This window comes from Chiloscyllium punctatum, chromosome 2, assembly GCF_047496795.1.
Source record: "Chiloscyllium punctatum isolate Juve2018m chromosome 2, sChiPun1.3, whole genome shotgun sequence".
NCBI classification, from domain to species: domain Eukaryota; kingdom Metazoa; phylum Chordata; class Chondrichthyes; order Orectolobiformes; family Hemiscylliidae; genus Chiloscyllium; species Chiloscyllium punctatum.
Window position 1 is genome coordinate 94,071,191 of NC_092740.1, and position 14,477 is coordinate 94,085,667.

The following is a 14,477-nucleotide window of genomic DNA, read 5'->3' on the forward strand; positions in this document are numbered from 1 at the left end:
ATTTATTCAACAGATGATACAGAAGGAAAGTTAAATTATTTTGCATGATATAAGTAGCATCACATGCACAACTTCTGCTGCAAAGTAAAGCATTTTTTAAACAAAAAAAATGTATGTGCATCAATTCTGGTCTTTTCCTCATAATGGACAGACATGCAAGTGTGATAGACAGCTAAAAATACTTACATATTCAGGTTTTTCCTGAAGCAGCTGTTTAATTTTATTAACAGCTAAAGGAGTCTAGATAGGAGAAAAAAAATTCAAATGTTTAACAATGATTTCAAAATTGTAACATTACACCCACATAATTTAAAAACTAATCACTACATATCTATGAAATGATAACACAGAACTTTTTAATATACAAAATGTCTATAAAATTTGGGAACTCATTTCTCATGCACGTTCTGGTGAAATCAGTTGGAGACCAGGCTACTTTTTCAAACAGACTCCACCTAATTCTCATAATTGAATTTCTTCATTTCCTTCCACCACCAGAGCCCACATAAAGCTGCATTTGTTATCATAGTTTTAGAACAATTTTGATCAAACAAAAATTCACTTTAAAAAGAAAAGGAAAGTCTATAACAAGTTTGATTGAAATATTTGAGAAGGTGACTCTGTGTTTTTGGGAGTACCACAGGTGATCTAATCTCGCATGGACTATGACAGACCAGCTAAGGTAGTAAGAGCTGATTGGATGCAGAGATGTTTGGCACATTGGACCCAAAATTATCTTACTGCAGGAAGCAGAGGGTGAACGTTATTACGTTGGGTATTTGACATGAGGCCACTGTTGGAATATTGCATGCAATTCTGGTCTCCTTCCTAATGGAAAGATGTTGTGAAACTTGAAAGGGTTCAGAAATGACTTACAAGGATGTTGCCAGGGTTGGAGGATTTGAGCTGTAGGGAGGCACTGAACAAGCTGGGGCTGTTTTCCCTGGAGTGTTGGAGGCTGAGTGGTGACCTTATAGAGGTTTACAAAATTATGAGGGGCATGGATAGGATAAATAGGCAAAGTCTTTTCCCTGGGGTCGGGGAGTCCAGAACTAGAGGGCATAGGTTTAGGGTGAGAGGGGAAAGATATAAAAGAGACTACGGGGCAACTTTTTCACATAGAGGGTGGTACGTGTATGGAATGAGCTGCCAGAGGAAGTGGTAGAGGCTGGTACAATTGCAAAATTTAAGAGGCATTTAGATGGGTATATGAATAGGAAGGGTTTGGAGGGATATGGGCCAGGTGCTGGCAGGTGGGACTAGATTGGGTTGGGATATCTGGTCAGCATGGACGGGTTGGACCGAAGGGTCTGTTTCCGTGCTGCACACCTCTATGACTCCAAGTCTAATACCTGTATCTGAGTCTACTCCTCCACAATATTCTCCTTTTCCTGAGTGAAAACAGATGAGAAATCTTCGTTTAGCACCTCTCAGATCTCCACAGGGTCCATTCACAACTTCCTGCTTGTGTCTTTGACAGGCCCTATTCCTATCCTAGTTATCCTTTTATTCCTCACATATCTATAGAAAGCTTTAGGGATTTCCTTTATTCTACCTGCTGAAGACTGTTCATGTCCCCTCCTTGCTCTTCTTAACTCTCTTCAAATCCTTCCTAACTACTCTGTAATTCTCCATCGCCTCATCTAAACCATCTTGCCTCAACGTCACAAAAGCCTCCTCCTTCAGATTAACAGAGATACAATTTCTTTAGTAAACCATGGTTCCTTTACCTTAACACTTCCTGCCTGTCTGACAGGGACACACCAATCAAAGACACGCAATATCTGTTCCTTAAACCAACTCCACATTTCGACTGTACCCATCCTCTGCATTTTGCTGCTCCATTCTATGCCTCTTAAGTCTTGCCTGATCACATCATAACTCCCCTTCCCTTATCTATCATTCTTGATCTGTGGCATGTGCCTATCCCTTTCCATCGCTAAAATAAACGCAACCAAATTATGGTCACTCTTTCCAAAGTACTCACCTATCAGTAAATCAAACACCTGGCCTCGGTCATTACCAAGTACCAGATGCAGTGTGGCCTCCCCTCGTCAGCCCTTCGACATACTGTGTCAGGAAACCCTCCAGTACACACTGGACAAAAACTGATCCATCCGACGTACTAGAGTTATAGCATTTCCAGTCAATGCTGGGGAAGTTGAAGTCCTCCATAATGACTACCCTGTTCCTTTCACTCCTGTCCAGAATCAATTTGCCAATCCTTTCCTCCACATCCCTGGAACTTTGCGGAGGCCTATAAAAAACTCCCAGCAGTGTGACCTCTCCTCTCCTGTTTCTAACCTCAGCCCACACTACTTCAGTAGATGAGTCCTCATCAAAAGTTCTTTCAGCCACCTTTCTCCCGTCCTTGACTAACAAAGCCACACCTTCCCCTGTTTTTACGACCTTCCCTGATCTTAATGGAAGATCTAAACCCTGGAACCTGCAACATCTATTCCTTACCTTCCTCTACCGATGTCTCAGAAATGGCCACAACATCAAAGTCACCAGGTACCTATCCATGCTGCAAGCTCGCCTACCTTATTCCGGATACTCCTGATGTTGAAGTAGACACACTTCAAATCAGCTTGCTGTCTGCCAGCATATTCCTATGACCATGAAATCCTGTCCATGCCCTCCCTACTCTCATCCTCCTGTGCATTGGAACGACACCTCAAGTTCCCATCCCCCTGCTAAGCTAGTTTAAATCCACCCGAATAATACCAGCAAATTTGCCACCAGGATATTAGTACCCCTCCGGTTCAAGTAAGTTCAAGTCCGACCTGTTTGTAGGGGTCCTACCTTCCCCAGAATGGGCCCCAATTATCCATAAACCTGAAACCCTCCCTCCTGCACCATTTCTACTGCCACATGTTCAGCTGATATCTCTCCCTGTTCTTCGCCTCGTTATCACGTGGCACGGGTAATAAACCAGAGATAACAACTCTGTTTGTGCTCACTCTCTGCTTCCACTCTAGCTCCCTGAAATCCTGCCTCACATCCCTACCTCTTTTTCTACCTAGGTCATTGGTACCTATGTGGGCCACGACTTGGGGCTGGTCACTCTCTCCTTTCAGGACCCCAAAGACACGATCCAAGACATCACGGACCCTTGCACCTTGCAGGTAACACACCAACTGTAAGTCTTTTTCGTTCCCAACAAACCTTCTATCTGATCCTCTAACTACTGAATCCCCAATGACTAAACACTCTCCTCCTTGCCCCCTTTCCTTTTATGCAGCAGGGACAGATTCTGTGCCAGAGACCTGCACCCCTGTGCATGCCCCTGGTAAGTCAGCCCCCCAATAGTATGCAAAACGGTATACCTGTTTTTCAGGGGAACGACCAGAGAGGATCCCTATACTGACAACAAGCAAAACAAATGTCATTTACAAAATACTTTGCAAGAACTGAAATAAACACTACATTGGACAAACAGGCAGAAAACTAACCATCAGAATACATTAACATCAACTAGCCACAAAATGACATGACCCACTCTCACTAGTATTCTTCCATACAGATATGGAAGGACCTCACTTCGACTGGGACAACACATCCATCCTAGGACAGCGCAAACAGAGATACGCGCAAGAACTCCTAGAATCATGGCATTCCAACCAGAACTCTATCAACAAACACATTGATTTGGATCCCATTTACCACTCCCCGAGAAAAAGAACAGGATATTACATCACCACAGGAAATGATGTCACCAATCCTAGGAAACTCAAACATATAAATACAAAGTGGGCTACATCACCAGTGCTTCATTCAGAGGCTTGCTGAAGATGTTACCTAGTGTGGTGATGAAACATCTGGAAACGAACCTGCCAGCTCAGCGAGCAAACCTACATCTGGAACCTCAAAATGAGCTACAAATCTTCTCAAAACTCAGTTAAAAAGGAAGTTTGGATCCAACAAGATAGGTTTCATTCTGGTATCCGATTTGTCCAATATTAACAAACTAAAATCATAATGTAAATCAAATTTTGCAATCTAACTTTATAATTTAATTCAGACATTATTCTGCTAAATAGCTCTGTCATTTTGAAAGCCATTATGTCAATGTTAAGGTTTGGAGTTCAAAACTGAATGTTGTACCCGCAATAGGGCTTGCCACAGATCTATGCAACTGAAATATTATTTTGTAACTTTGACAGTAGAGAATTGGAAGAACAATGATCAGTTCTTTATACTAGTTTTTGTACCTGTGCACCAGCATTTTGTTAACTGTACACATGAACACCGAAATAAATTCTTTAGGTCCATATAACAATTCAACTGAGGCTCAGAGGTCTATTGCACAGAAAAGAACCCTTCCACCCATCAAGTTTATGTCAGACAAAACCAACCACCTAACATTCTAATCCCGTCTTCCAGCAATCTTAACATCCTGTACCACTGTGCACGGTCAAGAAAGGGAGATTTTTTTTAAAATTTGGTTTTCTTGGTTCATACTTTGTAAGGTCTTTTCACAGGATAAATTGAAGCCCAGAATTAGGGGCCCAGTACAAAAGAAAGGGTGATGTCACAGGAAAGCCATAAGTTAATTAGTTTGTAACAGCTGTTAATTTGATTAATCTATTATTGGTTACTCTCAGATTGAAGGCAAATCGGAAGAATATTTACAGGCACAAACTAAAATACCAGTAGGACTTTAAAAAAAAAGTAGTAAATAAAATGGAGATAAAGGCCAGGCAATGTATTGTATCTGCATGATGTGGGAGCTGGTGGACCCCACAGCTATTTACGTTACACATCAATGATCTGGAAGAAAAAGGCAGTGCATTATTGCAAAGTTTGCAGATGACACAAAGATAAGTGGAGGGACAGGTAGTGTTGGAGAAGCAGGGAAGCTTCAGAAGGCTTGACTGGCTAGGAGAAAGAGCAAAGAAGTGGCAGATGGAATATAATGTGGGAAAGTGAGAGATTATGCACCTTGGTAGGAAAAATACAGGCCTAAACTATTTACGAAATGGGGAAAGGCTTCAAACGTCTTAAGCACAAAGGGACTTGGGAGTCCTAGTTTAGGATTCTCTTAAGGTTAACATGCGGGTTCAGTTGGCTGTTAGGAAAGCCAATGCAATGTTTGTATTCATTTTGAGTGGGCAAGAGTATAAGAGAACAGATATCCTCTTGAGGCTGTATAAGGGGGGGGGCTGGTCATACCACATTTGAAATATTGACAGCAGTTTAAGGAACGATGTTCTGGCATTTGAGGGGCTCCAGAGGGGGTTTACAAGAATGATTTGGGAATGAAGGGCGTGTCATTATGAGAAATGGTGGAGGACTAGAAGTTTAGAAGAATGAGGTGGGGCATCTCATTGAAACTGAAAGGCTTGGAAATGTATTTACGAGTAGGAGACACTAGGACTCAAGGGCACAGCCTCAGAGTAAAGGGACAACCCTTCAGAACTGAGATGGGAAGGAATTTCTTCAGGCAGGATGGTAGTAAATCTATGGAACGCATTGCCGCAAAGGGCTTGAAGGCCAATTATTAACTTTAAGACGGAAGTAGATAGGTTCTTGATTATCAAAGAGATCAAGGGTTATGGAGAGAAGATCGGAGAATGAGGTTCAGAAAGCATCAGCCTTGATCAAATGGTGGATAAGAACTCAATGACCTAATTCTGCTCCCATTTCTTATGGTCTTATAAGCACCCTAATTTTATATTCAACTACCTACAAGATAAAGAATATTATTCTATTAACTTTCTCAACTACTTGTTGTAGCTAGATGCTAATCAATTGTGATTTATGCACAAGGACACCCAGATCTCTTTGCAATACAGAGCACTGCAAACTCTGACCATTTAGATAGGTTTCTTCTTTACTTACACCAAAACTTTTCCCATGTTATACCCCAATTGCCAGATCTTTGCCCACTCAATTAACCTGTTTAGCTCCCTTTGTAGAATCCACATGTCCTCTTCAAATTGTACATTCCTACCTAGCTCTGCATCAGCAATAAACATTGCAATAATAACTTTGGTCTTTTCATTTACAGCAATTGTAAAACGTGGTGGCTCCAGCCCCAATTCACATGGCACAACATTCAGCTCATCTTGCCAACCAGAAAATCACCCATTTATGTTTATTATTGACACCCCCCCCAGGAAAGTCAGCAGGAAATTGATGAGCAAATTTGCAGAGGTGTAAGAATACTAACAAAACAGTAATTATAAAAGGTTATTTCAAGTTTCTCAACATTAACTGGGGTAGATATAGTATTAAGGGCTTGGATGGAGTGGATTTCATGTAATATGCACTGGACAACTTTTTACGCCCAACAAGGGATGGAGCTATTCTGGATCTAATTCTGGGCGAGTAGAGAGCATTTTAGTGGTAATGGTCACAACAGGGTGCAACTTAAGCTTATTATGGACAAAGAAATATCACAGGAAAGTTGCAAAAGGTTTTAGATTTGGGGAGACCTCATTTCAGTAATACAAGGTATATTGGGAACAGCTCCTCGTGGAGAAATCTACAAAAGAGCAGTGGGCAGGCATTCAGAAAGGAAATGAGAAGGGAACAAGTCTTACATGTTCCTCCTGGGATGATAGGAAGGCATTACAAGCCAGAGAACCATGGATATCCAAACGTATTCAGGATATATCAAGAGAAGCTTTTAGCAGGTACAAAGGGAACAAATCAGCAAGGTTATTGGTGGAGTACAAAAAGTCAGAAGCCACATGACACCAGGTTATAGTCCAATGGGTTTATTTGAAATCACAAACTTTCGGAGCACTGCTCCTTTGTCAGGTGAAGTGCAGTGAAGCGCATAGGTGTAAGATATATAGGCAGAGAGATAATGGCATATTCTGTGCCTGTGCACTTCGCTCCACATCACCTGACGAAGGAACAGAGCTCCAAAAGCTTGTGATTTCAAATACTGCGGGTGCTTCGGGTTCCTCCCACAATCCCAAAATGCGCAGATTAGGTGAATTGGCCACACTAAATTGCCTATAGTGTTATGTGCATTAGTCAGGGGTAAATGTACGGGAATCAGTCTGGATGGGTTACTTTTCGGAGGGTCGGTGTGGATTTGGGCTAAAGGGCCTGTTTCCACACAGTAGGGAATCTAATCTAAAATCTTAAAAACCTGGTGTCATGTGACTTCTGACTTTGTCATTCCCAGTCCAACACTGGCACTTTCACATCATGGAGTATTGCAAGTGCAGGGTGGAGCTTAAGAAAGCAATTAGGAAAGGGAAGAGGGGATATCACAAAGCTCTGGCTGGTAAAAGTAGAGAAAATCCCAAGATATTCTCTAAGTATATCAATGGGAAGGGAAATAACCAGGGAAAGTGTAGGGCCCATTAGGTACCAAGGGGGCAATCTATGGGTGGAGCCAGAGGACTTTGGTAGAATGCGGAACCAAAATTTTACATCAAGTTTTGCTTAAGAGAATGAGGATGAAACGATGGAACCCAGCAGAGAGACTGCAAGGTTCTTTGGCAAATTGACATAGGAAGCACAAGGTATCAGAGGTGTTGACAGGCTTAAAGGTGAACTTTATCTCCACTTGGAGAGGCAAGGCCTGATCAAAGATAGCCAGCATGGCTTTGTCAGAGGGAGGTCAACTTTGATTGAGTTTTTTTGAGGTGACCAGGCATGTAGTGTAAGGTAGTGCACTTGATGTGATTTTTATGGATTTCAGCAAAGCCTTTGACAAGATTGCACGCACAAGAGACTTAAGAAGAAGGCAAGTGCACATGGGGCACAGGGTAATTTGATAAAGTGGATTCAAAATTGGAGACAGTGTGTTGACAGAAGGCTGCTTTAGTGACTGGAAGCCAGTGTCTAGTGGCATACCCAAAGGGGTCTGTGCTGGATCCTCTATGATTTGTCATTTATTAAAATGACTTAGATAACTGTGTGGGTGTTTGCTGATGACACAAAGATTGGATTGTTTGATTAACAGTGAGGTTGAGTGACTTGGGCTACAAGATATATATGGAATGGTCAAATGAACAGATAAGTGGCAGATGAAACTCAATCCTGATAATTGTGAGGTGATAGGTTTTGGAAGGAGTAATTTGACAAGAAAGTATTCAATGAATGGCAAGACACTAGGAAGTTCTGTAGAACAAAGGGACCTTGGCATGTTTGTCCACAGATCTCTGAAGGCAGAAGACACGTTAGTAGGTTGGAGAAAAAGGCATATGGGATATTTGTCTTTATCAATCAAGGCATAGTTTACAAAAGCAGGGAAATAATGATGGAGCTGTATTGAACTTCGGTAAAACTAGAGCACTGTGTACAGTTCTGGTCTCCACATTACAGGAAGGATATGATTGTACTGGAGGGGGTATAGAGCGGTTTCACCAATGTGCTGACTGAGATGGAAAATTTAAGTTATAAGGAGAGGTTAGATAAACTAGAGTTATTTTCATTGGAGCAGAAAAGACTAAGGACTGATCTGATTGAGGTGCATGGATAGAGTGGATAAGGAGGAGCTGTTTCCCTTAGATGAAGGGGTCAGTCACAAAGGAACACAGGTTCAAGGTGAGAGGCAGGAGGATGCTGCAGCAGGTAGGAAGAGAATTTTTTTAAAAATTCAGTCTGGAATGCACTACTGAGGAGGGTAGTAGAGACATTCTTTACAAAGTACCTGGATGCGTACTTGACACGATATAACACTCAAGGCTATGGACTAAGTGCTGCTCAGATTTGATGGGCCGAAGGGCATCTTCCACACTATATAATTACATGTCTATCCTGTTTTCTATCAGCTTGCCAATCTTTTGTCCATGCCGATATACATGCCTACACAATGAGCTTTTATTGTCCACAATAACCTTTGATGTGGCATCTTATCAAGTGTCTTCTGGAAGTCTCCCTGCAGTCTACCCAACTTTAGGCATCAACTAAACAGCTGTAGTCTCAGGGTCAACTATTACAACTCAAGAATTCCGTTCCTACTTTTCAAACTTTGTACTTGTGTTTGTGTGCTTGATGTTGAGCTTTATCATTTTTCTTGGTTATTAAGTCACGAAATTGCTTTTTTTTCAATTAAGAGAAACTTAATTGGCTTCTTAATTTTGAAGAACAATAAATTTCACTTAAAGTGTGATATAGCTGCATGTAAAAAGAACTGGAGGTACACTGTGCTGACTGGGTAGTGAAGGGCTTATGCTTGAAACATCGATTCTCCTGCTCCTTGGATGCTGCCTGACTCGCTGTGCTTTTCCAGCATCCAACTCCAGACTCTGATCTCGAGCATCTGCAGTCCTCACTTTCTCATGGATAGTGACCTTGCCAATTTGCTCACCACCCTAAATTGCCCTTCCCAGAATTGATCCTGTGGATTCTGCTAATGATCCAGTTATCACCTCCTCGCCAAATTTCCCTTCAGATTGTCACTTGATTCATGAACAAAACTTTGCAATTTACAAGCTCATTATGTAAAATTCCATCAACATTACAGCCGTGACAAAAGTCTGGCTGAGGAAGAATGACATTCTCCCACTCAAGGACACCAATGACACCAATACCCTGCCCAGACAGTCCAATGTGGTGAAGTGCATCTTATAACAAAATCTCGGTTTCCTGGTGGTATCATGGTTAGGATTTGGCAATACGTCACAATGGCCTAGATTTGATTCCAGGTCAGGGAAATGTATTTTTGCACAGCAGATATGGGCAGCACAGTGGCTCAGTAGTTAGTACTGCTGCCACACAGTACCAGGGACCTGGGTTTGCTTCCAGTCTTGGGTGACTGTGTGTGGAGTCTGCACATTCTCCCCGTGTCTGCATGGGTTTCCTCGGGCTGTTCTGGTTTCCTCTCACAATCTGAAGATGTGCAAATTAGGTGAATTGGCCATATTTGGCCATTGGTCAGGGGTGCGTACATTAGGTGCATTAGTAAGGGGTAAATGTAAGGTGGGGGAATAGGTCTGAGTGGGTTACTCTTCAGAGGGTTTGTGTTGGGCCGAAGGGCCTGTTTCCATACTGTAGGGATTGTATTCTGTTCTATAAGATCAAGGGTAATAGCTTTTATAACTAATAATGAAACATTAGCACACTATTGAACATTAAAGTAAACATCTGCAAAGTACCCAGTGACCTTTTGCATTTAGTGTAGACATTAGCTTTACTCAAAGTAAACATCTAACAGCCTCAGGAGAAAGCGAGGACTGCAGATGCTGGAAATCAGAGTCGAAAAGTGTGGCACTGGAAAAGCATAGCAGGTCAGACAACATCTAAGGAGCAGGAGATTTCTTGCAACAAAGAAAAAAAAAATCTTGGCATTCCATAATGACCCTAGAATAGGAAATGGTTTTCACATTAGGGAAACGACCCTAATAGTCCAATCAGATCTGAAATGGCACAGTTAAACCAGATCTGAAGAAGGATCACTGGACTTGAAACATTAATTCTGTTTTGAATCCACAGATGCTACTGGACCAGGTGAACTTTTCCAGTACCACACTATTTGAATCTAATAGCCTCAGTATGGTTGGTCCCCTTACTTCTTTGCAGTTTTTTTTTGCTTTCAGCACTTTAATCCTGTTGAAGCCCTCACCTTTCAGTTGAAATGCTGTTGCCCAGCATGCAACACATCCCTTATCTTCTTCCCAGTTTCTGTTTGATAGCAACGCAGCACTGAGTAGCTAGGTGATTTTAATTTTCAATTCATTCTCTCATTTTCAATTTTCTCTCCTGAACTCAATGCTCCCCTATCCTAATTCATCTCACCCTCGATGTAAAATTACCCATTATTCATATTTGTGGTGAACTACTTGACTATCTTGTGGCGTTACTCACCTCTATTGATTGTAGATAAGATTATCTCTGATGCTTTTACTGTATAAGTTGTCATCTACAATTTATTTCCCCCTCCAAACCCTATTTCCTTCTCTCTCCCAGATGCAATTTCAATTTCTCAGCTCCTTAGACCACACCATTTCTGCAGTTACTGATCTTCACAACCAAATTTTCAACACCACTATTAAAATGACTTTTTCAGCATGGCCATTCTCTCAGTTCTGCTCCTTGAAGTCCATTGGATATAGACTTCTGTGAATATGCTAAACAACTGGTTTAACCCAGACAAAAAAGAAAGAAATTGCTGCAAAACCTCAGCAGGTCCAGCAGCATTCTGTACAAACAAAATAGCATTAATGTTTCAAGTCCAGTGATCCATCTTCAGACTTGGTTTAACTATGCAATATCAGAACTGATTGGACTATTGGGGGCTTCTCCCAAACATGAAAACCATTTACTATTCTAGGATCTTTATGAAATGCCAAGATAGCCCTTTTTTTTTGCAAGAAATCTTTTAAAATTTTCTTTTCCTGTCCCTACCAAACTTCAATATATGAAGAATATTGTTTTTATGTTTGTATTTCTTTGTCATAAAAAGTTAATGAGAACATATCAGCAACCTCAGTCATATCCCTCGCTTCCCCTACTTCTCAGGACAACACTTCCTCCAAAGCTTCTGCTTGTCCTAGCCATGAACTGGTCTCCTTCTTCTAATTTCTTCCTTCTCTGCCCTCATGATCCCTCCAAGGCATCTTGTCCATAGGTCCTATTTCCTATTATCTCAACTTTTTTCTCACAAAACCTGGCGTCTGTGTTGACGTTGTTAATGGTTCTCTCACCTCTTCTAATGAAGATTTCTGCCCCTAGCACAAAACCAAATGAAATTTTTATCCAAGAAGCAAATAACATCGTATGTGACTGTGACAAGAGTAAGCTATCCACCAGCCTTCTCAGTCTTTTACACAGTAAATCACATAATTCTCCTTCTTTAGTTCTCCATCACCAACCAGCTATATGTAGTTACCTATTCCATTTGTGTCTATCAAATCATAAATGAAGTATCGCAATTCATGACTTTAGAGGTTAGTAGGATGTGGAAGATTCACCAGGGATGTTGGAATAATCAAATCTAGAAGTAGCAATAGCATGAACGAGAGTTTTAGCAACAAATAAGCAAAGTCAAAATCAGATGGTGTCATGGAGGAAAGAGTTGAGGAGGAATGGCTCACCTTTGTAGCATTCAGTTAGGATGTCATGACTCGATGAGTCGTTTTGGCACTGTTGCAAAGTAGAAACTTGGCTCACTGTCCTCTGGCCGAAGAAATTGCTCCTCATCTCAGTTCAAAGGAGTTGGCCCTTCACTCTAAGGTGTGTCCTTGGGCTCTAATCAATCCTGCTGGTGGAAACAGTTTGCCTCCCTCCACTCTATCCAGCCTCTCAGTATACTATAAATTTCAATCAGATTTTCCCTTCCCCCACCCCCTTATCCTTCTAAGCTCCAAGTACAGACTCAGCATGCTCAATGGCAAGCACTTCATTGCTGTGATCTTTCTTGTGAACCGCCTCTGTATTCCATCAAAAGTCAGCACATCATTCCTTAATTACAGTGCCCAAAACCACTTAAATATTCTAACTGCAGTCTGGCCAAACAGATAGTGCCTCATACAGCCTCAGCAATACATCCCTGCGCTTGTATTTTGGCCTTCGAAACGAATACTGGAAGTTTCTTCCGAAGATCGAACGTAAAGTGATCTGAAAGGTCTTAACCTGAAACGTTAATTTCGTTTCCTCGCTCCACAGATGCAGCCTGACTTGTCCAGTACTTCTATCACTTTGCATTTTTTGAAAGTACGCTTGACAGAAGGGAGGGGTTTGAATAAAATGTGACAACAATATCAACACCATGCGGATCGTGGTGTACGGCGATACCATTAATTCGGCGGGAGGAGCGGTCTGTTTGCTCAGGTAACTGGTTTGTGAACTTAGAGGGATGCCAATAAGCGTGGGTCCAATTCCCACACCGGCTAAGGTTACCATGAAGAAAGCTCCTTTTCCCCTCGCCCATCTCTCTCTAAGTGAGCAGCCCTTTACCAACCATTACGTAAAATAAAAACAAGATTCCCCCTTCTCCAAACATCTGGAGTTCCACGTTCTGACAGGAGACGGACCACCTAAGAACAGTGGGCAACACAACAACTAAACCAACCGGAGCTGCTTCCAACCTTCCCACTGACCCGGGGCCGCTGGCTGACCCGGGGCCGCTGGCTGACCCGGGGCCGCTGGCTGACCCGGCCGATCCCCCCCCACCCCCCGGACTGACCCGGCCGATTCTCCCCCTCCCCCGGGGCTGACCCGGCCGATTCCACCCCCCCCCCAGACTGACCCGGCCGATTCCACCCCCCCCCCCCGGACTGACCCGGCCGATTCCACCCCCCCCCGGACTGACCCGGCCGATCCCCCCCCCCCGGACTGACCCGGCCGATCCCCCCCCCCCGGACTGACCCGGCCGATTCCACCCCCCCCCGGACTGACCCGGCCGATCCCCCCCCCCCGGACTGACCCGGCCGATCCCCCCCCCCCCGGGGGGCCCGGTTCTGGAACAGCGATATTTAAAGAGAGCGATATAACTTACCAAAGTGAGCGCTGCTCTTGTGGGAACTAGCCGTCTCCTGGCACCGACAGCTCTAATGGAGGCTCTGAGTATAGAGCCCGACATATTGTAGAGGTCAGGAGAGGGAATTAGAGACAGAGAGAGAGAGAGAGAAAGGAGGAAGAGGAGGACGAGGGTCAGGGAGGAGTGAAGGAGGGAAAGGGGGTGGAGAGGCTGGAGGACCTGCTCACCTCACAGTAACCGACAATCCGATTGGTAACTTCAATAATAGGTCCCGGGATCAGCCAATGACACAGCTGTATGGTAAAACGTCTCCACCCACCCCTGCCCTGTCAAGGTTACAGACCAAAACAAGATGGTAGCCCACCTCCTGGTAAATATTGCCCTTTATAGAATGTAGTTCAGCGTATTGGTTTTAACATGTTCATTCTAAAAGATGAGAAACTTAACAAACAATCCAGGTCTTTTTCAATGTGTAATTTCAGTTACATCACACTGTAAACTTGTGCTATAAATTCAGTGTCTTACGATCTTATACTCCACAACCACCTGATGAAGGAGCAGCGCTACGAAAGCTAGTGCTTCCAAATAAACTCTGTTCGTGTTGTGAGATTTTTAACTTTGCACACCCCAGTCCAACACCAGCATCTCCAAATCATAGTCCCCAAGATAGCTCCCATATTAAATTCATAATCCCCCAGTTCCGAATGATCTTAATCCAAAACCCTGAATGCTGATATTAATTATCAATCTTACAAAATCCTGCATTCCCCCCACCCCCACTGTAGTTGTCTGTAGTTAAGGCATTGATAATGTGATGATAATTGCCCAGAGCCATATTTATTGCAAACATATACTTTATTCATAGAAAGGAATCCTTGGTACCTGTACAGTTAATGGAGCCGTTCATATCTACCCTCTCTTCACTTACAGAGAACAAATTAAGTGTTTGATGCTCACCATTCTTTATATTTGCAGTCAATCTCTTGGCATTTAGCTGAGGTGTCAGCAGGGCCCAACTACTGAATATTCTTCGGCAGAAGGATCTTACCTGGTAGTCTTTCCCCATTGCGCTTTGATGGTAGATGCC

At 42.8% G+C, this 14,477-nt stretch overlaps 1 protein-coding gene across 3 annotated transcripts in view; it reads right to left on the reverse strand.

Moving 5' to 3' along the window:
• Positions 1 to 13,607, reverse strand: part of isca1 (iron-sulfur cluster assembly 1) — an 84,758-nt gene extending 71,151 nt beyond the window's left edge. Inside the window, exons 1-3 of one of the 3 annotated variants that reach the window (XM_072585877.1) lie at positions 13,409 to 13,607; positions 12,006 to 12,947; positions 187 to 240 (exon numbers count right to left, since the gene is read on the reverse strand). Coding sequence is in view for 1 of the 3 variants with exons in the window: in XM_072585880.1 (XP_072441981.1) it covers positions 187 to 240; positions 13,409 to 13,492 (138 nt within the window). In the remaining 2 variants the exon portion in view is untranslated. Of the gene's footprint in view, positions 1 to 186; positions 241 to 12,005; positions 13,075 to 13,408 lie in introns of those variants that run through there. The other 2 variants (XM_072585876.1, XM_072585880.1) reach the window with 2 other exon arrangements.
• Between the last annotated feature and the right edge of the window lie 870 nt (positions 13,608 to 14,477).